Source organism: Protopterus annectens, chromosome 2.part0 (assembly GCF_019279795.1).
Source record: "Protopterus annectens isolate FY-2018-M chromosome 2.part0, PAN1.0, whole genome shotgun sequence".
Classification (NCBI taxonomy): domain Eukaryota; kingdom Metazoa; phylum Chordata; order Ceratodontiformes; family Protopteridae; genus Protopterus; species Protopterus annectens.
The window spans coordinates 240,978,837-241,006,621 of NC_056728.1; the positions used below are offsets into that span (position 1 = coordinate 240,978,837).

Here is a 27,785-nt window from a genome sequence, read left to right on the forward strand (position 1 = left end):
TGAGTGCAACTGTAAGAATTCACTACACATTTCAAAACTTCTCTTCTGCAATGATCCATTTCCAGGCTGCATCTTACAGGCTTAGTTAACTCATTGTAGGTAAAAACTTTGCAATAAAGTGCAACATTCCTAGAAAGCTCACTTGACTTTTGCATTTGCACAGCTTCCCAGACTTTCTACATCAGGCTTCAGTCACTAATTTTAGAATATCAGATATGCATTCAGACTGTCACTTTTAATTTACATTTTCCCTTATATAAACTTGAAATTATATTGTTGTCTACTATATACTGTTTTGGAGGTTTTTACCTCTTCTGGTGTTCTCTTCCAGAATCCATGTTTTAAGTCTAGTACCAAAACAATTTAGCAGTTGTCACCGAGACATTATTAATTTGTAAACGGTAATGCTCTATGGTAATCACTTTACTCAGATCAATAAAAATGTGACTATTGTGATGCAACTGCTTAAGCAGTAGGCTTTATTTATATATATTCTCCTGACAAATGTCACAAGTCTATGAACAACTGATAGTTGTGAAAGACATCACTGCTATTTCTCTATACAGTATTTGAGATGTCTTTGACTGGGTGACCACTTTTGTATACACTTCTTGGTTTCACACTATGAACAGCAACCCATATTATTACTATTATTATTATTATTATTAGAGCTAGCTTAAGTGCTGTAATTTAAAACATTTTTGCACTCTGTCTTCTCACTGTTTCATATTAGTTTTCAGGCTTCATGATTTAATAACACACACCAGAGCTATTTGCTGAAGTGATTCAAATTTCTGTTCAAGCAGATGCAAATTATTTTGAACACACTTTTTTCATTTACACAGACAAGCAAAATAGATTCTATAAAACTGATTAAAATTAGGATGATGCTTCCTTTCATGCTTATAGCCATAGATCTTTTACAAGGCCTGGATTTTAAATACATGGCATTTATGTTCACCTCAGTGTTCTCTCTTTCTCTCTCTCTGATCTCAATTACTGCAAAGCACATTTTTACTTAATTTTTGCCTTTTTGACTTCCTTTTATTCATATACACAATGTTCTCAGTTAATTATTTTAAACCTGTACTAATAATTTCACCTGCTATGAATATCATCCACATCTTCTGATAAAGTTAGGTTAGTTCCTTTTAAAAGTGCCTCCTTATTTGATTACTTCTTATGCCACTATTATTAATGAATCATACACCAAATTCACAGTATCAAGCTTACTAACAAACATCTGTAGGACGTTATGGAATGGCAGAAACTATATGCTTTTTCAAGGCTCACACAGTTACTCAGGTTTCTCTTTAACTGTTACTTTAGCTTTCTTTTTCAAGGAAACTGAAAGTATTAATTGCTTGTAGGGCTTCTTCCCCAATAAATGCAGAAATGTGACTCAATGTATTATTTCAGACTTTTCAGGAAGTCTACTTGCAATCGGAAATCATTTCTACTTCTGGATCGAAAGCTTCCAATTATCTACTAAATTTCCTTGCAGTGAGCATGGCGGTTGCACCTGCAGCACTTTCCACTACAGGGTATACTTTTTACTTTGAAACATAAGTTCTTAAAGAATATATTTCATCACTTGTGCACATACATCTCCTCACTATGACTCCGTGGGACAAGCTGATGTCTTTCACTGTCTGTCACTGTTTCTCTCATACACAGGGGGGTGAATAGCCTCCATGAAACATTAATGTAGAGTGATCTACAGGGAATGTGCTCCATTACATGCAGATTCCCTATGTACCGTTTGTGTACAAACAGAACCTGTTTACTATCAAACATCTCTCCCTGTAAAAAACATCACTCATTATCCACTACTATGTTGTTTACTATCAGTCTTCTCCCTGTAAAAAGTATCACTCACTCTCCACTTTTATGAAAAAAAAAATTAGGCGAGTACATGGGTAACTCCAGCCAAGCTTCTTCAGCATAACTAGGCCTTAAACTTAGTATAAGCAGATAAGTGCTGAATAAAGAAAACAACTCCCTGACAGTTTAAATACAATGCAATACTTCTGCTTTACTATAAACAAAGCAAAATGTACGCATGGAGTTGCACTTTAACTCTTAATTTTTAACTTGTGAAAATTCCCATCTCATCTTCCATACAAAATAACACAAATTTCCTGCATGCAAGGAATATATGCAGCCTGTTGTTCAATCCAGTCAACTGGATAAATTTTCAATGCAGGAATAATATTCTATATGATTCTGACCGAAATGTCTTTCAGCTCCTTTGTGAGAAATGTAACTGATTTGTTTAACCACATTTAATTTAGTTATAATTCACAGAATGAATAACCAAACAGGCACACACCATTTCATGTTGAGCAGAAAAATGCAGCTATGTAGTCCAAACGTGCCATCACAACCTAAATATAATTTATTTACTTAATGTACATTTACAGCATAAAGCACAGTGCTGCCACAGTGATTACAGACATCCGATCCTAACTTTTCAGATCCCAGCACCTCATTTAAAAGTATAATTTAGCTCCCTCAACACCAAAAAAAATCTTTAAACCTTGAGGGAAATACAATTACTGATGGCAATATCATTTACTGATGGGATTTAACTTCAAGTCCACCTGTAAAAGACAGGATTTAAATGGCAAAAAAGAAAACTGGAGCAATTTTATAAAATATTAACGATTACTGACAAAGTTAACAGTCATGCTCAGGTTTCTTACAGCATTGTGGGCAATGTATTCAATGGTACACAGTAGGAAGCCACAAAAAAATAACACCAGATACAACTTCTCTCGCTTAAGAAAGTTCTGTTAAGACTGTGTAACACAACCACAACAGCAAACAAGTGTGTTGGGCTAGCCCCCCCAAGAAAATAACCCACCTTCTTCCCAAGAGAGAACTGTTTTGACTAAGATCACTTCCACATCTGCAGATAATATAATATAAAATAGCAGCCTTTGCTTAATATGGCAGCAGTAAATGAACCATGATCATGTTGAATTTCTTGTAGGAAGCATGCCAGCCACATCTGGCCAGTTTTGACTGGAACTCAGCAAAATTAGAAAATAAAATGCTAGTCGGGGTATCTCAAAAGCCACACATTCATCACTCGATACATGGAATGGAAAATAATGACAAATTTTCAGCTAGCCATATTGTTTGTAGACCTTGTGCAGTATGAAATCTAGACCTACACTACTACATGTTGGTTCCACATGTAATCAATGCGAAGATCTCAATGTATATAGTATTTATTTACTGACAATTGATTACCGGGAAAGTCCGACTGGGTAGGAGCCCATTTTCAGCGGAGGCCCGGACAGAAAAGCTCCAAAGTATTACAAAACATTTTAAGAAGAATAATTTATCACTCTTCAACAATAAAACAAAAATATCTACAGTTTAAATAATTTTACCATATAAGACATAATATGCATACATTGGTTAAGAACAGATATATTCATTTTATTTATTTATTTATATACATTTGTTGACCGGGAGTGTCTGACTGAACCTAGGTCCATTTTTAGCAGAGGCCCGTGGAGAAAAGCTCCACAGTTAAAATAAACAGACAGTATTTACATTGGATTTGCATAGCGATTAACAATTTGATTAATATAGCAATTATTTACAAACAGTTACAGATGAAGAATATAGTACATCAGTAGACAACTAGAATCTTTATCTGCGAAGTACATAACAGACATTAACAATTGTTACAATAAGAAGTTCCTGCTGTATAATAAGTACTAGGCTTATGAGCATCTGAGCTTGCTTGTTAGTCATAAGTCATAGTCATAAGTTAAGAACAAAAAACACCACTATCTTCAGGCACAAATGAATCTGGTCCTGTCGAGGTTATAAAAGCTTTAATCCACTCAAAAAAGATGGCGTAAGGTACTAGATTACAATTGATAGAGAACATACAACTAGCATTGATTTTATTCATTTTATCAAGCACGTTATATTCATAAATTTTTATATTCTACATTTTCTACTCAAATGAATTAAATTATAAAAGAGTGTATTGAACTGTTTGATATAAGAAATGATGTAAGTTTTTTTTTAAAAAGTATTATTTTAACTTGTGTAATTCATGCATTAGTTTTTAAACACTAATTGTCTTTTAAATCACTGAATTTGATTGGATAGTTTGAATTTTAAGGCTTGTATATAAGTTATGGTTTTCTTAAAATGGAGGTGATTACTGATGAAGTTAAAGACGAAAACGTTTCTTGCTAAGCATTATTGACTGCTGGTATTTGGTTGCGTGGTTTGCACATTTTCGTGGATCTTTTTTGAGTGGATTAAAGCTTTTATAACCTCGACTGGACCAGATTCATTTGTGCCTGAAGATAGTGGTGTTTTTTGTTCTTAGTTTTGATTTTCCAGTATTTGCTCAGCTTGTTTTATCATAGTCATAAGTTATATGACAAGCACTTAATATTTAGAGACATTTTATCCAGTTTATAGAGAAACTGAAGGTGAATTAGTGTAACACTAACAGGAATTGCAATACAAAATGAGAGAAAAGCAGGCTTATGGTATATTTAGAGAGAAAGCCAGGGGACAAACTGACAGAGGTGAGGGAAGAAGGGAGAGTGAGGATGTGTGAAGTAAACTGAATGATGGGCTCAATTTTTTTTTCTTTTCTTGGCTACTTATGAGTCTGTTTGGTTTACAAGTGGGGCATTCACAGACTATGCTATTCCTATCCTATATAGCAGAATGCACATGTAACATTATCATGTCTGTTCTGCAACTTGACTTACCTATGTAGAGTAAAGACATGTTACCATGCAATGTAGGCGTCTTGTTCTTGCAAAAATAAACTGAATGGTCCTTTTCTGAAAACAGCTTCTATAATATCTGTACCATTATTTACATACATAAGATATGGCAGTTATTGAAAATGAAAAGCATATTTTCAATTCTCATAAGTGTATTGTGGAGGCCCACTTCATCCTAGTCTGCTGTTACCAAACAAGTGTTGCTTGAACAGCTGTGACGGCTGCTTAAGTTGTTGTGTACCTTGTTATTCCTGGCAGGCACTGAAAACAGCTGCTGTGTGTAGGTGTGCGAAACAGAAAGAACAGTGGAGCCTAAACCACACCCTGTTTTTTCTCTTGCCCTCTCATGCTAAAAAAAATATAAAAAAAGAAAAAAAAAAAAAAACAGAAAGAAAGGAAAACATCTGGTATTAGTCACTGCTGACCTCACTTAGCTGAGTGGCATCAGTCAGAAATACCGTATGACACTAAATCATCCCAGAAGTTGCCTGGTCTCATGTAACATTCCAATAAATCGGCAAAACAAGCTGAAATAAAAGTTAAATGACAGGGAAGAAAATCCTGCACGCCTGAAAGAATTTTTACTTACTGAGTGGCAGAACTGAGCTTTCAATTTTGTAAAATGTTTACATGAACAAATAAAACAGAATTACTCATGGAGCACATTTGATATCCACTTTGTTTCACTTTGCACCTAGTATCTAAATGAAGGCACTGCGACACTGGCTTCACAGAAGCCTTTAACGCTGTTCTAACACTAACCCACTTTAACATCAGGCTTTTAGTTTAACGACTCAGTACTTAATTCCATTTTTAGGAAAGGATGGCTGGTCTTCTCACTGAACGGCTACTGTGGGAGTTCTTTTTGCATGCTGGGTGCCACATAAGATGGGGTAGCATGACATCTGTTGCAACATTTGTCCATATGTAGAGGTGTACATAAAAAAGAAAGACCGAAAGAAATCTGAAAAACTAGGCTACAGGGGAACATCACTCCGTCTCCTTATCAGTCTCTGTACCTAGATAGTCAGCGTAAATCTTAAATGTTGCACAAGAATTAGGTAACACACATTTTAGTATTTTATACCTCTGTGGGGACAGCAACTTTAAACACTACCCAGTGCCATTTTAAAGTATAATTTATAATTGTTAGTATTAGTAGAGGGACAGTATAAACATTGCGGCAGTTGATCCCTTTGTTTCGAGTGGTACTGGCATGATGGCCCTGTTCTACAAAACAAAATGTAGGACAATTCAAGTAGCAAAGAAAAAGTCATTTCTGATGAATATTCATCAAATGTCTCAATGTTATAAAACTTCAACATTAAAAAAATCTAAAAACGTAGTACTAAACTTTGGGAAGGGCTCTGCCCCGATCTCATTCTTGACCATCACTACCTACAGGTTTACATTTGGCATGAACATGCAGCTGTGCTACACTATTGCTCCTTCTTTGATGCAAACACTGGCAAGTTCAAGAAATACATTTTCTGAAGTGAAACGGTGATAATCATATAACTATCAATAAGAATGTATAATAAACATGAAAATATGTTCCACAGAAGGTCTAAGAGACTGTGCTGTAAATATAAAGGTACGTGAATTGCCTGAGTTCACAGTGGCTACTGGCCTTAGGTGAATATCTGATCGTGTGATCCCCTGGACAGATTAACTTTTTTATTTCTAGGCAGCAGAGGCTAGCTGTATGTCTCTCAGATATGAAGCAAAATAGAGGTTTTTAAAAAAAGTTGTATAAATGTAAATCATGCTAATTATCACCCATAATACAACCTGTTATAGATTCATACCAAAGCTTTTTGAAACTTTGCTGAGAAATGTACAAAATAAAATATATACACCATTATAAGCTCTCTGTGGCAATTTGCCTGTCACGAGGTTCAGAATAAATTTGAAAGACAACTTCAGCATCATGTTTCCCATTACTTTCACTTCGGTTTATATCCAGAAAACATCTCTATATGCTGTTTTATGCTTTGTCCTCTTAACGAGAAAGCATTTTGTCTTGTTTCTCATTGCTTTCACTACTGTTTATTTCCAGAAAACATCTCTATATGCTGTTTTATGCTTCTTCTAGTTAATGATAAAGCCTTTCTTTTGGTGCTTACTTAGGCATTCAGCCACTCTCACACGTAGCTGGAATGAGCATTACATCAGTCTTCCAAGTCTTCCATCAAAATACTCATGAAAACAGGGGGGGGATGCTGTTTTCCTTCAGCACAGATGTCTGTCATTCTAATTTTTCTACAGAAACAGGAACTCTGCAATCCCCAGCCTGTATCAAACTTCTTTGAAACAACAACTTTCAGAACTTTGACTGGATAGACGCACAAGCTTCCCACCCAAATTCAGCAGAGACACAGACACAGCTGCATTTTTTTTAAATCATCAAAAAACTAACAAGCTGTAAGCAAATGGTAGATGTTCAATCATATATATAAATAATGAAAAACTAGCAAAAACAATGTAGAATAGTAGCGTTACTCCTAAAATAGCTTTGCTGTTCCCATTACTGTTGTAACAATTGTGACAATGGCAAAGCTTTCTGAAATTTCAGCTTTCCATTACAATAAATTTGCTTGACCAGAGAAGAAATAATAAGCCTGTCCCTTTAAGCGCCTTAACATCTATCCTCTTTTCAACCCTAACTCCCCCCTACCATTTTTCCATGCCTTTTGAATACCCCTGTGGACTCCCTGTCTACAATCCATTCCCCCGAGTCCACAAACCTGCTTTGTGAAAAAGTAGTTCAGGGAGTAGTTAGTGAATACAATCTGTGGCTTCTGACACTCCTCCACCCTTTGACCTTCCTGTTGAGAATTACCCTCTCACACCTCCCGGACATGATGTTGTGCATCAGTATTATGCCTTCTGGTTTCAGATGAGAAGAGCTCTAGCCTCTGGTCATATTTTTTCCCATACATACCATGGATCTTTCAGGTAGGTTTCCTCGGAATTACTTCTAGCAGCCTGTTGTCCATTCCCTTATATGGCCTCCAGAACTGCACACAGTACTCAAGGTGTGGTTTGATTAATGCACTGGAGAGTGGCATCTTTGCTTTTGGATACACTGCAGCATTGTGCTTACTGTGCTACTGCCTGCTCACTCTGTTCCTGGTATCCAATCTTGGTGTGATCAGCACCCCACGATCCTGATCCTGCTCTGCTGCCATCAGTTCTAGTCCCCTCAGCTGACACTTCACATCAGGGTTGGCATGACCTAGGTAGAGCACTGCTACATTTCTCCCATTTATTTAGCCTTTCCGAATCCTTCACTAGACCCCTTCTCCATAACCTCACTGCTGTCAGCATAGAGCTGGGTCCTACTCTCTAGCCCTCGGATATGGTTGTGACAAACACTGAAAAGGTCTGGACATAGGACAGATCCCAGTGAAACTCCACTAGTCACTTCCCTTAATCCCGATATTGTTCCACTCGTCGCAACCCCGTGTTATATCATTGAACCACACTGTTCCTAAGCCTTGGTGCTACCTCATATCACTCCAGTTTTCCTACATGCTTCCTTTATAGGTCAGATTCAAAGGATCTGCTGAAGCCTAGGCAGACTATGTTTACCAGGATTCCCCTGTCAAGTCCTCCTACATCACAGTCATAAAATGGATCGGGAGTGACTGACAGCTCCTTCTTGTCTGCCACCTTGCAGATTTCCACCCTCTTGAAATGCTACTAGCACTCCTCTCAGGATCTTTTCTTTCCTTTTTCTGCAACTGTAATAAAGCTAATAACTCTGAAGATCCCTGAAATTTGCCTGTCCCCCTCTCCGTGTATGAGGGTATCACAATTTCTGTCCTGCAGTATTTCTACTATCTTCTGACACTCCTACATTAGCCATTCATCTGCTGAAGACCTGTGTCAGAGGATCTAGGAACCATTTGCTAGAATTCTAAGGGCTCTGAGAGGCAGCCCATTTGGTCCTCATGTTATATCCTGCCTCACAGTTGCTGGTTCTCTATGTGCCCCCCCCCCCCCAGTCAATCCAGGTGTTTGTCTGCTGTTCCCCATATTTTGCCCTACCTCCCACTTCACTTGCTTTCTTTTATGAAGAGTGAAGCAAAGTATTGGCTCAGTACCACCACTGTTTTTTAATCTGGCATCTCTGACCTTATTCACATTTTTGCTCACTTTGGCCATTTCTGTTCCTCCTTTCCTTCCTGTTATATACCTATAAAGCCTTTGCTTCCCTTCCTGATCTGGTCTGTTAAGTCACTTTTAACTGACCCAAGGAATCCTAGGTCTATCTAACCTACTTCTCTTCATTAACCAGCACCTACTCGACACCCAGTCCTTTGACCCATACCTTCAACATGTTCCTGCTGCTGCACGTATCCCCTGTCCAACTCTGTTGGTATTTAATCGTCTCCCAGAGGCCAACTGGCCCATTTATCTAAAAGGTTCTCAAGTATCCCATCTTCTACTTCAGTTTACAGGTTCACGGATCCCTCACTCTCCCACACGACAAACGCTCATAATCCGCTTATTTTCATTACATTCTATAACCCACCTGATTACTCGAACAAGGTCATGGAAGGCTTTGTCGACATTCAATGGAGGGTCCTTGGCACTGGTTTCTATATACGGAATCTACAAAAGAAACAAGATTAGCAATACTGCATTATTGCACAGCTTTTCAGCTACCACATGTAAAACATAAATACAGTATAAAGGCTTTAAATAAATTATGGAGAAACAACTTTACAGTACTGCGCAAGCTATTACATCAGGTTTAAAATTAACTAATTACAAGTGCTATATGTGTGTGGTCAGGATCTTCTGCTCTCCCATTTCATATCATAATACTCTACAGATAGTAACACTGATCAAATGTTTAAAGTACAACTGCATACAAACGTCATGCCTTTTCTAATCAGAAGATTATGTTCCTTCAGCTACTCCATCCCACAAAGTGACACATAAGAAAGCATGAAGTAAACGATTCCCTTCATTTTCCGTTGAGCACATGAATTAGAAGTTTCACTACACAGCATTTTGTTTCTCTCCATATGTCATGCTTGCTCACCCTAAATTCAGTCACAGCATCAGGTGCAATCATACGGCCTATAGCAACAAGCTGCGACAGAGTTGTTATTGCCAGAGAACTGGACAGCATAAGCATATCACAGTGAGTAGGGAATGGTATTTATAACTAAAATATTTAGAGTTTTAAACAAACAGCTAATCTGGCCACTTACTTTAATAAAACAAAAGGGTTGTAAATATTTATGAGCGCCTAACAAAAAGTCAAAGGAAGTCACTGCCAAAAATCTAGTGGCATTGTCTCCAGAGGAACTAAAAGAACACTGTACTTCAAGGAGCTGCTATCCTAATTCACTAAAATTTTACAGTATCAAACAATAAAGCATATAATGCACTATTGGAAGGTAGACCACAATCTGAAAACAAACAAAAAAAATCAGTATGCTGCCCCACCATGTTATTTTCAGTAGAAAATGAGAAAATACAAATGTAAGCCAGCCCTGTGACACATAGGGATACAGCACTGAGACGCAAGTGACCTACATTCCAATAGCGGCTTGGGGTCCATCCTGAGGGAGGGAAGCAGTCTTGGCTCATCACATAGGTGACATGCAGTATGAGCACTAGGTGTTCACACTATCACAGAACAAACAGGCTGAGTGGATGTTGATAAGGGAGCCATCAGACTTGACCAGTGATGGGAAGTAAAAACAAATCATGATCACTTGAATGATTTATGAGTATAAGCAACACACAAAATATCAAGATGCTATCAAAAATGGGGGTATTTTTTATGAAAACTAAATACAAAAAAAGGATGTATTTTTATTTAAAAAGTACAAAACAAATTGATGAATTTTTAATACAAAAAATGAATGTATTTTTTCAGGTTCAGGCCATAGATGCCTTTAAGCATTATCTTTTATGCTGTATAAAATACATTTATGTAAATTTTTGCATTATGGATTACAATTTTTGTCCACAATGTTATATTCAAAAATAGTTTTGCTCATGAATTCTTCACACTGCATGCAAACTGCATTTTTTTTTTGGTTTACAATGGTACAATCCAGCAGCGAAGCATTTTACTAATGGAATACTTCGTGGCTATTTAAAACATTCTCTGAAGTAGGGGAGGGAAATTAAGGTTCTTATTCATTATAAATAATAGTAGCAGGATGAAATGAAGAAACAATCGAATCATGCATCAGTCTTCAAGGAGAAGATGTTGAATTGACCTGTTTTATTTCTTTTGGGAATTAATTATAAAACAAGACAGTCACACAGGGATACGTGACACAAGACTTGTGAAAAATCTTCACTGTTCAACCTAGATCACTCAGATGTGTGGGTCTGACACCTGTGTTTCAAGATCTGCATCTGTATAACCTTAACGGGTATTCTAGATTCCTCCCACATTCCAAAGTGAAGCTGTAGCTGGACTGGTGATCTCTTAAACTGCCCATATGTGCCCATGTACTGTGAGTGTGCACATCTTGTAAAGGACTGGCATAGTATCCAGAATCTGCCTTGCACCCACTAACTACTTATCAAACTATCAGAGAATGAATGATGAATCAGCTTACCCATACACAGTAACTGCTACTGCCACACAATTAGCTTTCTGTTCTGTATGGTCAAACCTTAACTCATCTAGTGAAACACGATCTATGCTATCTTGATGCAGTAACTCCACCTTTCTGAAACTAACAGTAGTACAGCTCACATCTCAGACAGCTCAATATGCTCCAAGCGGCTGAAGTGACTAAAACTCAGTTTGTTAAACCTAGTTGAACCACAACCATTAAGTGCTTTTGACTCAAAACTACGTCTTCATCAGAACTTTCATTTCCCATTTTCAAATGTGTGCTATTTATGGGGTTACAATTGAAAATGGGGGTCCATTTCAGGGCTTCATGTGTAAATGAGTTGAAAACCATAAGCATGGTCACCAAATGTGCACCCTAAGATCTTGAGGACCTCTTGTAGTAATCTTGTCCTCTAGCAGATGGTTCTGCATTTCTTGATATCCAAAGTGCACCCCCAAAATATGATACATTGTTTGGCCTACAGTTGTAAATTAGAAAGGCTAGCCATAAGGCTCAGGCAGTTGAACAGTCTGATGAAGCGGAACTTCAGCTGATCCTGAGTAGAGTCAGTCAGGATACAGCCATACAGTTATGAGAAGACTAACCTCTTTTGGGTTACTACTACAACCATACACTTGGAAAACACCCTGATAGATTTGAAGAGACAGGTCAGGCTCCAAAACCACTAGTGACTGGCTTAAGCCTGGAAGGACAAGTACCTTCTAGACCTGACAATTTTTGGGGGGATAACTAGGCACCTGGCAGTCCAAAGAACATAGTCTCTTGTAAAAGACAGGAAACAGTTGTATCAAGACCTTCAATATTTTTTTTCACTACACAGTCATTTAGGTCACTAAAATCCAGAAAGAGTATGAGGTCCTTTGACTGTTTTGCAAGAGGCTATCAACCTCCTTCCCTGTCACATTCTTTTGAAGGAGGGTGGGGCATTTTGCAGGGACTTCAGTGCTCAACAGCTTGCTTATAAAGGGAATTTTGTAACCTCTGAATATTATGTCCTTTACCCACTGTTGATAGTGGAGGGGCAACTATACCTCTAATGCCTCTTGATTGGATAGTAGGGAAACACTCCAGGAGAGTTGCTGCCTGCCCATCTGTTGATTGCAACCTACTGAAATGCAACATAAATCTCTTCTTCTGGGTTGACAGTTTGGAAGGAGTCCTGTTGCTGGTCTGTTCCTCCCCACTCCTGGTAATTCTGCTGTGACCATTGCCAAAACCATACTGGAAATTGTCTCCTCTGTGTCTTACTGAATGACAGCTGTGGAGAGGGAAACTTGACACCCACAGCTGTGAGATCTTACCCTGCCCTTTCATTTCTTTTGAGTGCTTACTAACAATGTCACCAAACAAGAGGAGTCCTGAAAATGGGGCTTCTATTAAAGCCATCTTGGTATGCTTTACAAGTTTGTGAACCTGAGAGAAATGTGTCAGTGTCGTGCATGATGCCGCCAAACCTTTATTCATACTGTAAATTACACAGACCTCTTTGGTCATTGGGTTTGTGGAAGTAATAGACTAGTTATTAAGCTTATCTTTTTGTGGACTGTCCAGCAATTTCTCCCCTACATACAGCATCCTGTCAATGATTTCCTGTTGGAAACAAACTCATTATTCTACATCCTCAGGGGAAGAGTAGATGATGCAAATACTTACCAAACCTGTTCACAGCACTAGACTCTGTCTGACAAGCAAATACTTTCCAAACCTGTTCACAGTACTAGACTAATATTTTGATGGCTGTGTGGTTTCACAGCTCACTTAAGGGCTACTGATAAAACAGTGGGGTCAGACTCTGGCATCTCTGATTGGACTGCTCAATTATTGTGTGTCTGACTTCTGAGGTAAAGGGGCTACTATGTCCAGGATGTCTGAAGTTGCCTCACTGGCATCCTTAAGAACACCCAGAAAGGGTGAGACTGGAAAAGAGTAACGGTTTATGTATTGCAGACTCCAGCAGTAGGAAGGAATATGGTCAGTGGGCCTCCCCGTTTTAACTGTATGACAAGAAGAAATTCTCCATACCTGGTACTGTCAGGAGGAGGTGATACAAGTGAAGCCATCTCATTATCCAGGAGATGAAAGTCAATATGATTTGACTTGTTTTACAAAAGGCCATTCAGAGGCCTTTTTGAAGAGGGCTCAGAAGACTCCAGTGACAAGGAAGACCTTCCGGTGGTTTCCTGCTGCAAGGAAGGCTGCAGATGGCTCCTGGGGATGACTATGGCCATGCTGTGCACTGCATCAGAATATCCACTAAGCAACTGATAAGCTGGCAGGTTCTGTAACAGCACTGACATTGTTTCATAGATGTAGGCACATGATGAGCCAACAATGACTTATTCAAGATCAACCCTGCCAGTTTCAGCCACAAGAATCATAACTGGGCATACTGTGCTGCTGAAAAAGTGATCATACACACTGGGGAAAATGGCACGGGGCATCAATGTTGGGTGGGTCAGAAAGAATGAAATCAGGAGCAGACCTTGCATGTATGGTGTATATTAAACAGGTACCATACCTGGTTCTGGTTTAATCAATGCTATGTACCGAGTCTGATGGGTGCAGGATTAACAGTTACTCATCTAGGCTGCATCTGAAGAGGTTGACGGAACCACCTAAGTTAATATAGGAACTCTCAGAGTGAGGTATCTATCATACCATGGGGAGTGGTGCAGGTTATGGTGAGGGTTAAGAGCTTCAGTATTGGTGAGCATGGTATTACCAGTCTTACAGATGTGAAGAAAGTTACTCAGGACAGGGTCATTTGATCTCTTGTAGGAGAAGCAAAACTTTCTCCCTAAGGAGTCTGCATGAAACAGAGAAGAAAGAGAGAAACAGCTATGATGTTTTGCACAGAAAAAGGAATTCAGGCCCTTGACTTTCTTAGTGAGGAACAACTGGGGTCTTTCAAGTTGGGTCATCTGTCTCAAAAGTCACATGACAAAGGAGTATTTAATTATGGGCCTAACGATGGAAGGGTAGAAAGATATAACATCCTTGAACATAGAGTTTTAGTAATCAGCTGGGCTAAACAGAAAGATTTTCTAACAACCTTGGCTACTTGTTGGTTAAATGAGAGCTTATTCTCAAAAACTGTGCCTGTGTCTCTGACATCTCTCCTTTTTTGAGGGAGGTTCCACTGGTAGTGGCAAGAGGGCTCCTGTTTGCCAAAGGATAGAGTACTACTATTTTTATTTCATTTATCTTAAAACCCGGGTTGTGGAATAATTTGATTTCATATATTATTTTTTCTTGTAGAATCTTGGAATCCGCAAGGATGTTGATTATGGCTCAAACCTTACAATCACTGGCACTTTATATAGGTTATTTATGCAAGTGTTCGACCAAAGGGGTTTATACCTAAACTAGACACAGAATTTTTTTTAACAGATCAGGACTGGATGTCTGAATGCAGGTATTGAAGTGACAAAAAGAAAACACTCGGTGGATTACATCGTTTATGGTAATGGGCCTTTAAGGACAGATGGATTATGCAGTCTCCTCAGGTCATCTTACAGATGAAATAAATTTGCCTTAAGAAATCTCTGAATGTGCTAAGAATTGTGAGTATCTGGGATGGGTTCTAATAGTGAGGACCACTACCTGATGGTAAGACGTATCAAAGTTGGGTATAATTATAGGTGCATAGCAGTGCTATATTTATAATGATTAGGGCCAATATATTTGATTGTCTCCCACAGAAGTACACGATCTGGCTACAGATGAACAGTCAAAATCCCTAGGTGTATTACTGTTTTGTTTGATAGTAAGGGACTCAAAGTTCAGACATGCCTCAATGATTGCGGTTGACATTGAGAATATTCCAGAAGCTGGTATGGTGTCTTTTTATAGTTATTGGGATGTGAAAGAGTTTGTGATTATTTTCTAGCTGTGTATGTGTAGAGGTGAAGTAGTCAGAGGTGTATGGGTACACCATCAGTTACAGAGGAGCCCTTGGAAGAGGATCTCAATGAGTGACAAGAACTGATCCCTAATGGGAAGATGTGTTTATAACTGCAATGGAAACATGTTTTAGTAATAGTGCAGATGTCGGTTTTCTAGTATTATGAATACTTTTAAGGCAGGCAGTTTCTTATTTAGGTTTCTAGCACTGAGCAATGCCACCCTTACATGCAAATTATGGTCCTAAAGATTACAACAGGAAAGCCTGGTATCTATATGGTGGCTTAATGATATAAAACTAGTAAAGAAGTTACAAAGAAAAGCTAACTGGCTAAAAAAGAGAATAAGGGCTAACAGGTGATATTTACTTACTATACACAGATGGAAATCTCTTGCATAGCTTAGTTACTAGAATGTGAACATGAGTAATCCCTCCTTGCTGTAAGCAACCAACACCATTTAAATGTTCTAAAGCTTGGCACTAAAACCCCACACCTTCTCCCTGTCTTCCATGATCTCCCTTCTCCGCTTAACTGAGAGTGGCCATCTCTGCCCTTCCCTTCATTTCCATTCTTGATCCGCCCTGCTAACTCCACTTTTGCTGCCCTCTCCATCTTTATTGCCCCTTCTGCCATCATCCTTGTATTGTGCCTCCTCTATTCCCATCATCTTGCAGGCTCTGTCTTTAGACCTTACCCATCACCCAGAGTCCTTGGAACCTGACCCAGATCCATCGCCCAGGGTCCTTGGAACCTGACCCAGCCCCATTGCCCAGGGTCCTTGGAACCTGATCCAGCCCCATCGACTAGAGTCCTTGGAACCTGACCCAACAACATCGGCCAGAGTCCTTGGAACCTGACCCAAACCCATCGGCCAGAGTCCATGGAACCTGACCCAGACCCATCGGCCAGAGTCCTTGGAACCTGACACAGACCCATCGCCCAGAGTTTTTGGAACCTGACACAGACCCATAGCTTTACTCACCTAATTTGCTCCAGTCTAAGTCTCCCCTGACCCTCTCCTAAGTACAGCATAACTCACTCTCTTAAAATCCCACACCATCATCTTTGTCATTTTAAACTTTCCTTCCTACTCTAAATCACCCATTGGCGTGGCCACTGTTAGATGAAAGGTGCATTACCGTGAACATCCATGAACCACTATTTTGGTGAAGACCACATCAATTCTGTCCTTTCTGGTAGAGTCTGCAGAGGTTTGATGAACCCCTCATGGCTCAAGACCTCAACTCCTACTCTCTCTCAGCCTTGGAGCTTGAATCTCGCACTCTGCTCCTAGGAGGTTTACATCTGCCTTGAGCATTGCTTTCTTCCTTTTATTCATCATTATTCCTTCTCTCTTCCATTGCTGTATCTGAGGGACACAATGTTGTATCACACTGCCGGTTTACTGCCCTTCTACCTTAGCTGCCAGGGTACTTAAAGAAGGTTCTGATCCTATCTGCTTCCTATCCCCATTTTTGTTTTCTTGTTCTTTGGCCTGTCTAACCTCATATCAGATGTCCATCTTATGCAGGGTGATACTTCACTTTCATCCCTCAGATCTCAGTCATTCCTGTACCAGCTATACTTGAGCACCTTCACATCCTGCTCCCAAATTACCAGTCATGTTTCTCTGATACTAATGTCTGCACTCCACTACCGCATCCCTGTTTGCAGCTCCCACACATTTATGCCCATCTTTCTTGCACTGCAGTGTATTACTGCCAGGGCCTGCTTGGAGTTACCCTTAGTTGTAGCACTGTTACATTCTGCTTTGTTCTACTTACTACATGAATACTCACCCTAGTTTCTGCTTCTACTGCATTCCATTCTTACACATGACACAGGTCATGTTGAGGTTGGTATTTCTCTTCTTCATAGCAATTCTGACCGATGTAAGTTTAAAAAGTAGTAAAACAGAATTCTGTTGCACTTGGAAGACACAGAAATCAAACTGAAATAACACTTAATGAATTGCATCCTTAACTTATTTTGTTTACATTTAGAAGTTTCTTTATAATGCTGTTTCACCTTTGTTAAATTACTAGGCTGTTTCTATAACTTAATGCTTTGCTCAGTTGTAGCATTGGAACATTTAGAGATGTTAGCACAATAACATACTGTAGATTAACTTACGTTGTACTTTGCTGCAATTTCCTTGCCTTGGTCACTTGTGACTTTGCGCAAGTGCATCAAATCAACTTTATTCGCTACTAAGATCATGGGAAATGATTCCCTAAAGAGGAAACAAAACTGTGATGAGAATTCCTGAAAAATTAGGCGTGATAAGCAAAGTTAAGTTAAAGGGTGGCTATTTTTATAACCCCAAACGTTATCGCCTTTTAGTGAGGTTTTTTTAACATTTCAGTATACTGCACCATTACAATACTCCCTACAATTAGCTGTCAGCCGTACTTTTGGGTGGATCCCAGAAGCTGCAGATCATACCACTATGTTTAGTTGTGGGCTACAATATTTTAACACTGATATTCAACACACACACAGTGCAAAATGTGTTAAAGAAACAATATTTAACAGTTAAAGCATTTTATAGCATACTGCTCTCAGATTTCTGTAATCATGAAAATATAGTGCCCTACTTAGCACAACTTAAATGTTCATATCCATTGTCAGCAATGTTCATTAAAGGCCACACCATTAACACTGGAGAAATGTATGAATATAATCTGGAATAAGGTAATCCAGTTTCACTACTTGGTGATAGTAAATCTTTGACACAATTCCTATAGATTTAACACCTCTCAGAAAAAAAGAGAAATTTGAAATATCTTAAAAGGAATAAAAGACACCAACTGAATGTTCACAAATGTGCTCCCAGATCTTATATGAGTGCAGCAATACATCTATTTCTGTGGATGAAATTAAAACTTTGGCTGTTTTCAGGTTTGAATAATATGTAGCCTGCTATGACAACTATAACAATGAACAAATACTTGTAGGCTAATTAAAGTGCTAGCTTGTCACTGTCTAAATAGTTTGCAAAATGCAGCTGTGATCTTCAGTACTAAACCATCCTTCCTTTTCTAAGCTTCAAACTAAACTGTTGCTGTCCACCACACATGGATCAGCGTCTCCCAAAATACTGTTTGTCCAAAAATTCCAAAAACTGAAAGAAGACATTATCTGTACCATCAGAATGGATTTCTGTCACTGTGTGAAGATGGGTTTCTTATTTACCACGAAATTAACAATTTAAAAATAAGAAAGTATATTTCAAAGCATGTATGACACAGAGTACACTGCAATACCAGGCAAAACTCAACAGGGATGAAATATCTTGTTCTTCTGACTACACCTCAGATACAGGCTCCACAAAACTGTCATACAGAAATGTGAATCTCACAAATTAAAAAAAATACACTTTCTGCAAGAGGGGAGGGCACGCCTTCTGCTGCACCCCTAAAATTTTAATTCCAAGAAACTATAGCTTCAAGGAACAATAAAGGAGTCCACAGACAGTCCCATATAGCCTGCAGGACTTTGCACACAGGTCAGTTTAAAAATGCACAGCTATGGTTTGTTATCAGCTTCCCCACACTGTCAGTGGCCAACTCTCCCCTTCTATAAGGTAGAAATATTATGCACAGCTGAAAGGAAGGTGGAATATTTTATCACCACACACTTCCCATGTCCTAGCTGACAAAGGTACTTTAACAGTGGAAGCATATGTTGTATGCGAGAAAACATATTGCTGTGGGAAAACTTCCTGGAATAAGTACCTGCAGCAAATAGTTGCAGCAAATTAAATTTACTGTACTGCATTGTTGCGTTACGTACAGGCACAGAGTCCTGCATGCTTAATTCCAGAATTTCTATCCTTCTAATCCCTTTCACATTCCCTAATGAGCATCCATCACTCTTCCCTCCACAGATACAATCAGGGTTGGCTCGTGCTATAGGACTGCAGCCCTCCCACCTAAAAAACAAATGAAAATAAAGCTGAGAAACACAAAATCAAACAACGAAAATTCCCGGATGTCTGCACATGTGCGCACACTCTAGATAGGGGGAAAGGCATCTTGGCCCCAAGATGCCCAGCATCGCGCGGTGGTGACATCACAGAATGGAGGCACTCTGGACTGCAGCAGCAGCAGGCTGGACCAATCAAGAGGAATATCGGCGGCAAGGAAGGTGGGTGAAGCAGTTATCTAGGTTATCGGCAGCAAAGTAAGCAGTGTGTGTACTAATAGGCTATTGGCAAGTGTGTACTAATCGCAAGGGAATAATAGGCTATCGGCAAGGTGGGGTGAAGCAGTTATCTAAACTATCAGTAGCAAGATAAGTGTGTGTACTAACCGCAAGGGAATAGTGTGTGTGTGTGTGTGTGTGTGTGTGTGTGTGTGTGTGTGTGTGTGTGTGTGTGTGTGTGTGTGTGTGTGTGCAATGCCCCAGTTACTACATACTTGTGGCTAGAGCAAATTCTTGGTGGTGTGGTAGGAATACCTCAGACTTGAACTCTGTACCTTGTCTGCAGGTGTTAAGGGCCTGAATTCCCTACCCACCACCATTTGTAGAAAATTTGCAGATTTTTGCCTCATATTTGATCTGTTCTGTTCCTCATAATATCTGTGGTTTCTAAATGTTTAAATGCTTAGTTATTTGATGGTCCAGTGGTAGCATTGTTGCCTCACAGCTACAGGTTCTCAGGTTTGATTCTTGGCTGGGGTGCCTTCTGTGTGGGGTCTGCATCTTCTCCCTGAGTTTGTGTGGGTTTGCTTTTGTGTCCTCCCATGTTACAAAGACATGTGTCTGCACTCTGCATTATTTCTTCCTGGGCCTCTGCTGAAAACTGTTTTTTTTTGTTCCAAGTCAGACTGTCCTGGTTAACAAATGTTAAATAAAATTGACAGGCATTTGAATTTCAGACTTCAGGTTTCTGAATGTTTAATTCCTTAAATATTTGATGGTGCAGTGGTAGCATTGTTGCCTTACAGCTATAGGTTTTCTGGTTTGATTCTTGGTTGGGATGCCTTCTGTGTGGAGTCTGCATCTCCTCCCTGTGTTTGTGTGGGTCTGCTCTGGTGTCCTGCCATTTTACAAAGACCTGTGTCTGCAGTATTTCTCCCTGGTCCTCTGCTGAAAATGGTTTTTGTTCTGTCTGACAGACATTTCTCCCTGGGCCTCTGCTGAAAATTGTTTTTGTTCCATCAGAAGTAAAATTGACAGGCATTTGAATTTCAGACTTCATATTCTTCAGAAAATACATAGTAACACAAAACCTTTTATTCTAGCAATTTTCTAAGTTTATAAGATGAATATTTGAAATTTGTCCCTATTTTTGGGACTGTATTCTCCCATTATTGGCTTTGTCTAGGTTTTTTGTGCTAAGGTTGACAGCTATGGCAAGAAATGAATATGTTTGAGGGCTGTATTCCCTCATTACTGGGGTTGTCCAGGTGTTTTGTGCTAAGAGGTTGACAGCTATGGTGAGAACTGAATTCACTAAATGATAGCCATTTAAGTTTCAGTCTTCCTCTCTTTCACAAAGCAGCTGATTTGCCCTAGTGGTATGTTGCTCTGACTGTTTTGCACAGGGACCTTGGCAGTAAAATGTATTGTGGCAACACAGCATTTTATTCTAGCAACTTTCCAAGATTATACAAGCAATGTTTAATGTGTCCCTGGTTTTTGGGCTTTTGATCCCCACCACCAATAAATTTTGGTTTTTTCCAGATTTCTTGTGCTGTGAAGTTAAGATGCAGTCGAGTAGATTTTACATGGAGCTGAGAGCTGTAGGGGAAGAGAAGATTCGTGCTTCTTATACCAAGTCTGTTTGCATTGTTAATAGCACAACAGATTGTGCATTTGCTTTTGATGCAGAAGGCTGTGGGTACAGCCGTACTGAGAATGTCTTCTTTGGTGAATATACTAACTATGGAGCCTATTATCAGTTTGCCATCCATTTCCTATTGCAATATTACTAGTTTATCATTTTTTAATGTAATATAGGCAATTTATTCCTCAGGGGCAACAGACACTATTTTTCGATGAAACCATGAAATATAAAGGTGTTTGCTAGCAGCAACCTCTTCATTAGTTACAGATTTCTTTAATGTGGAATTATTTAGATGACTTTTACTTCAGAGATTGTTTATATTTACTGATAATGGTGGACTGTAGAAGTGTGAGTAGACTTTTATGATGGAAATGTTCTGAACTGGGCAGTTTTGTCATTATTGGTGCATGCATTTTGTTTCATTGTTTACTGGAAAAAATGTTCTGAATTGGGCAGTTTTGTCATTATTGGTGCATGCATTTTGTTTCACTGTTTACTAGAAAATGTTCAAAACAATAAATTTAAAACACCCTCTAACAACTGTACTGTACTGTACAAGGAATACAATTTAGTACAATCAGGAAGGTGTATCAAAGAGCCCATGTATGTTTCATGTGCAAGGGGGCTACAATTTGAAAACAGCCCAAAGTTAATCTTTATCTGCCACTGACAAAATGTATTTTCTTTGAATGTGGGTTTCAATGCTGTTTCAATGAATGTGAGTTTCAAGGGCAGAGAAGTTTTAATGCTAAGTCTGTTTTCATTGTGAGACTGCATTGCTTTGTTTAGCAGATGTCTTAGTGTTTGTGCTGTAAAATGCAAAATAAAACTTTCAAATGAAGTCCAAATCATCATAGAAGTAATGCAGTATGCACATTAGTGTTTATGGTAAATGGAGTGAACTAGCCAAGTAATGGATCATTGGAATGGCTGCAGGGGGGAGGGCTCCATTCGACCATGATTTTGTGAGGGGGAAGGGAGGCAAACTCAGAGACAGCCCAAGCTGAACTATACCTCTCAACTGTCCAGATTTTCACAGAATGAATAGATTTTTGCTTCTTATTTTTGGTTTGTTCCTCATAAGATTTGTGGTTTTCTGGCAAATCATTTAGGAATTAAGTCACTAAATAATGACACACTGAGTTTCAGACTTCATAACCTTCAGAAAAATGCATGCTAAAGTAAGACCTGTTATTCTATCAACTGTCTCAGTTTATACAAGAGCAATTTTTAGTACTGTTTATATGTTCCCCCAATATATTTGGCCTTTTCCGGATTTATTGCATTAACAGGTTGAGAGGTACATGCAAATAAATTGCTTTATAGAATTAGGCATAGCCAAACCTCTCAACTGTCCCCGATTTTGGCTCAAAATGTTTCTCTTCCCCTAATAATCCCTCTGCAGAATGGCAATTTTGGAAGAAAACATGGAGGGTTTACAATTAAGAAATAACTGTAATAATCAGAGTTATAGATTACTTTTATTTCAGAAATGCATGTAGATTCTTTTATTTTGTCAGCTGCTCAAGTTAGCAGTACTAATATTAAAAAAAGTGTCCCTTTGACAGGTTCCCAGCTGTATTGCGTGGCTATTTTATATTTTTGCATCACATTTTTGGTCCATTTTTCATAAAATTGTGTTATTTTTTTTTTGGCAAATTAGTGGCAAATCATTAAAGACCGAAGTTAGAAAATAATGAGACATTTGAGTTTCAGATTTCATACCCTTCAGAAAATTTATACTAATGCAAGACCTACTGTTCTATTATCTTTCTAAGTTTATGAGCAATATTTAAAAATTGTCCTTATTTTTGGGCCTTTGTCCCACTTCTATGTATGGCTTTGTCCAGATTTCTTGCTCTGAGGTTGAGAGGTATGACAAATGTGTCAGGGCCACCACAGTCAGCCAGAAACATTTCAAATTGTGACATATTTGTTGCACCCCACTCCCCCATATAATGACTCTGCATGTGTCCAAGCAAGGCAAGGAGCAGTTATGCAATGTAAATGTGCAGAGTATCCCCCCATCCAAGGTAGACACAAGTACTACAGTGGATTTTCATTTGTCCTTGATTTTGCAGAATGTTCTGGTTTCTGTCATATTTTTATACTGTTGATTTATGCTTATTATTATTCCGAAAGTGCCTGTTGCTTGTGTTTAAGTAGCAATGCTTTAATGACCATCAGGTAAGCTTGTCTGAGATCATAACATGCAAGTAAGCTTTAATAAGCATACTGTTAAAGAATTGCCAACATTGAAAGCCTTTCTGTTGTTGCCATGCACAGAATACTTAACTAGATAATGTATAAGCCTTGGGTACTGAAATGCATATGACAGTATTTATAATGAAGGACAGGATTACATTATTTTAAGAAGCTCATTACACTTGTTGGAGACTTCCAGTCATCTCTGAGGGCTTTACCCATAAACTAAACATAATGCTAATCATGTATGGTCCATAACCTGTACAGTAATCCTTTAAGCAATGTATCTTGAGCTTGTTTCTTGTTTGCTTTTCATTTTTTACTTTGATCATGTTTTCCCCATGAAACAAGTAGATAGTTGTCAGGCAGCAGGTCTTTTTTGGATAAGAACATTTTTACACATGGGGGCATCACAGAGATTGCTACTTTCAGCATGTTACTTGGTACTTTAATAAAGCTGAATATAAATTATAATTAGAACTGGAGTGCAAGGAGAAGTGGTTTGAGTTGAGTGCTGCTTGTTTTTCTTATACTTGATTTTGACTGGCATTCCAGTAATGTATTTAGCCTCACAACCTTTTTGTTTCCATCTAGATATTAAGTAGACTGTCATTCAGCCAATGCATTGAAATATTTTTATTCTTCTACACTTTTTTTGTCTTGACTGGACTCTTATAACGACGGTTTGGCACCCAGGGCAGCGTATTTAATTAAAGTTAGTTTTTGTGGTTTTGAGCATAGCTCCTCCCCTTTCTAGTTGGCCACACCCATTTCCATTGACCCCACCCATTCAGCTGTCTCCTGCAGCCCCCCTTTGATCTGAAGTCACCAGCTGCCACTGGATACAATACTATACTATACTGAGCAATACTTTTGAAAAGTATTGTCATGCTCTGTTTTTAAATACATTTTAAAGTCTGACAAAATTTCTAAAGCACACACCTGTGTGATAAACTCACAGCTTCTGTCTTCATACTGAGCATGCTAATACTAATTACCTACTGCTGGTGTGGGAGCTGCATCCTGCTTCACTTCCCTCCCATTCCTAGTTCATCAGCCACCCCCATACCATTACCTTTACACAAACTGTTCTCCATCCACTACTCAACCTCCTTCCTTCCCCTTTTAAAGATCATATGCAACAAATTGCACTGACCTGCAGAATGTTCAGATCGGTCACCGTGTGAATAGAGTCACAAATCTTCTATTTTTATCTTCTGCTTATGTCAACAAAAAAAAAGGAAAAATATGTATTTCTGCATTTTTGTCACCCTTTTGAAAAGTGCCCAGTTTTCCATGACCTCACTGAACCCTGCATGGACCCATGTCATCACGTCTACCATAGTGATGGTGTGAGGGTGGGTTTTCCTGCCCATCTACTCTGATTGGAAGTAAATAAAAAAAAAAAAAAAAAAAAAAAAGAAACATTATTATTTAAATAAAATAACATAATGGTGTGACGGTGGGTTTTCCTGCCCATCTACTCTGATTGAAAGTAAAAAAATAAATAAAAAAAGAAACATAATTTAAATAAAATAAGATAAAAAGGTCAAAGTCAGACAACAGCCACTCAGAAAATCATAATATTTAATGGACACACAAAGCTGCACTTACTAAGTATTATCAAAGTGGATATTCTCAGTTTAAAATTGCTGCTGCTACAGCCACAAGCAATGAGCAGTGAGGAAAAAAGGACATACCCATTTGCCCTGTCAAGCAGACATGTATTTTGTAAGATGAAATAGGTGTATCAACGAAAAAAAAAATGCTTCTTATGGACAGAAGCTTCTCTGTCTTGGCCTTTGTCCTCAAATGCATGTCACAACAGACTCCCCATCAGAACCTCAACACCAACATGGCTGTAGCACCATCTGAGGCAATGCCATACTTCTGTAGTCCAGTTTTCACATAAAATCATTACTTTGTGTGAAAACAGGATTAGACTAGCCCCTTGCCACCACTGTACTTTTCAAAACAGTGAATGCCAAATAAAGATTGTGCATTCACTATCATCAAGATACAAGTAATCTTTAAAGGCATACATACAGTTGTATAAATAAACATATATAATCCCTCCCTCATTCACAACAAGACACACAACTTCTAAACCATCAGTCTGCAATTAAGTTACCACACAATTCTCATTTAACATTACAACAGCAAACCTGCACCCTTAAAAAATCTCTTACACGCAATTCCATATTAAATTTCATTTACTTCTAGACATAAATAGACATCTACCGCTTGGCCACATGCTATAAAATTAGTTGGATCTATATTTGTATCATGGTGCTTGATAATTAGCCTATATTTTACAATAACCTCTACTGTTTTGGAACTAACCTAACACTGCCCACTTGGCTGGAGGCACCATTCCCTTTCCTTATGCTCCTAGCTTGAACTATCTCTTTACATTGCCAGCAGAAACCCTGCATTGTGTGGAAAACACAAAGCAAACTACGACTTTACAAGTATAATACTTTTGGTTGTCTTCTTTGCACTTTATAACAAGTATTAACTTTTAATACCTTTTTTCAAGTCATCATCACCCTTACCAGCATCCTTGTCTAAAATATGGAGTTTTCTCACTTATTGCTTCTGGTTGCGTATCTGTGTCTGGACAGCTGGAACCCACTTCACTCACCCTCTTTACACTCCTTCCTTACCATAGCCAAATTTCCACCCACCCCTCCTACTCTACATTTATACTAACTCCCCCCTCCCCATCCATCTACCAATCACTACACATCTTACACAAGTAACTAGTACCACAAACCCACAAACAGCCAATACTGTGCAGCTACAAACTATTCTTAAATGTTTCCTATCTTCATACTTTCTCCCTTTTTTAACTCACTCTCTTTCTGGATCATTGTACTAACATACCCAGAACTCTTTTCACCCCCACCCTTCCTTATTCATAACACTAAACCATCAATCTGTATTCACTATCAGTATTCTATATTCTGTGTATTCAATACTCATTTACATCTACTGCTCTACTTTACATATCATTACCTTTCTCCAAATATACACTACACATCTGCCACACCATAATCTAGAAATTTAACTTTACCTTTGCTTCCATCATCTGTCCATTATAACAATGATCTATCTGAGCATGCTCACTATCTTATTTTGCCTCCTTCATCATCTTACAATCTGTCATACAAGCTTATCAATATACACCTCACCCACAAAAGCAAAATTTACCAAACATACAGTCACTCACTCACCCCCCAGAATTACACCCAAGTGATACTCACAGTGTTAGTGTCACAACAGGTAGCATGATGCAGCACAAGTGGGTGCTGTCCTTCAGAAGAGACAATAAATCAAGGTCCCATCTGCTTGAGCTGGTGATAGCTTACATGGATGCAAATGATCCCATGGCACCTACTGAAAAGAGTAGAAGTTTCTAGATGTGGACTAATCCAGTCAACAAAGGGTAAATAATGTCTTCCTTTTACTCTCCCCCCATATCTCAAAAAACAATTCTAAAATTGAGAATGCATATTAAACTGCTTCCAATATCATTACAGTACTCACAAAAAATACCATTACATGAGGGCATACAACCCCCACCATGGACCCTCTAACCAACCCTCTGAAAAAACTTACACCACCCCACTACACACTAGACCTTAGCAATCTCACACCACATTAAAGAAAACAAAACAAACAAAAAAACCTCTACCTAATACCTAGTCACTACGAATCTTTGTAGTGTTCACAACAATATAACTGAACTGCATGCCTGGATCTCTCATAATATCCCAGACATTGTAGCTACCACTGAAACTTTGTGCAAATCCACCATAAAAAACTTAGAAATATTACTGAAAGGCTATAATATTATTAGGGCAGATTGAGTACAGAGGAGGAATTGTAGCCATTTTGTTCCAAAATTCATACAAACTCTCACCTTACCCCACATGTGTAATAGATCTGCACCCCCCCAACAAGAAACAATTTGACCTTAATGGCAGATATCTTTTTCTGGCCATCTCATACCATCTCTAATGAGACAATATTTGGAGATGTCCGTACTGACTGGCAAACGTTTAGCTCAGACTTTCCATCGACAAGCATAACTCTCCACGGTTTCACACACCTTATAACTACTTCCACTAGATACAGCAAAAAAATGATAATGGTACAATACTAGGTTGGGTAACAGTATCTGTCTCCTGCAAGTATACTTCCGGTATTCTTCCTGTACCCTCTACGACCACCTCCAAGCATATACTGATAGACTTATTACACACTAAACTAAACATTCCTGCAACATAATTCACAGACTATCAAAATTTAACATTAACACATTTAAATACACCCTAAAATCCTATAACTGGATCATCCTTAAATCCCTACCTTTAAAGGAGTCTCTTCATGAATTTAATACAATACTTCTAAATATTCTCAATTGCCATGCACCATTAAGAAGGAAAACAAACAGTAATCATGCTCCTTGGCTAGGCAG

General features: G+C 38.6%; 1 protein-coding gene across 1 annotated transcript in view; it reads right to left on the bottom strand.

Moving 5' to 3' along the window:
- The window catches only part of MRAS (muscle RAS oncogene homolog), a 437,128-nt gene that overhangs the window by 63,890 nt on the left and 345,453 nt on the right, over positions 1-27,785 (bottom strand). Inside the window, exons 5-6 of the mRNA XM_044060717.1 lie at positions 17,437-17,536; positions 9,316-9,395 (exon numbers count right to left, since the gene is read on the bottom strand). Of these exons, the coding sequence (XP_043916652.1) occupies positions 9,316-9,395; positions 17,437-17,536 (180 nt within the window). The remainder of the gene's footprint in view (positions 1-9,315; positions 9,396-17,436; positions 17,537-27,785) is intronic.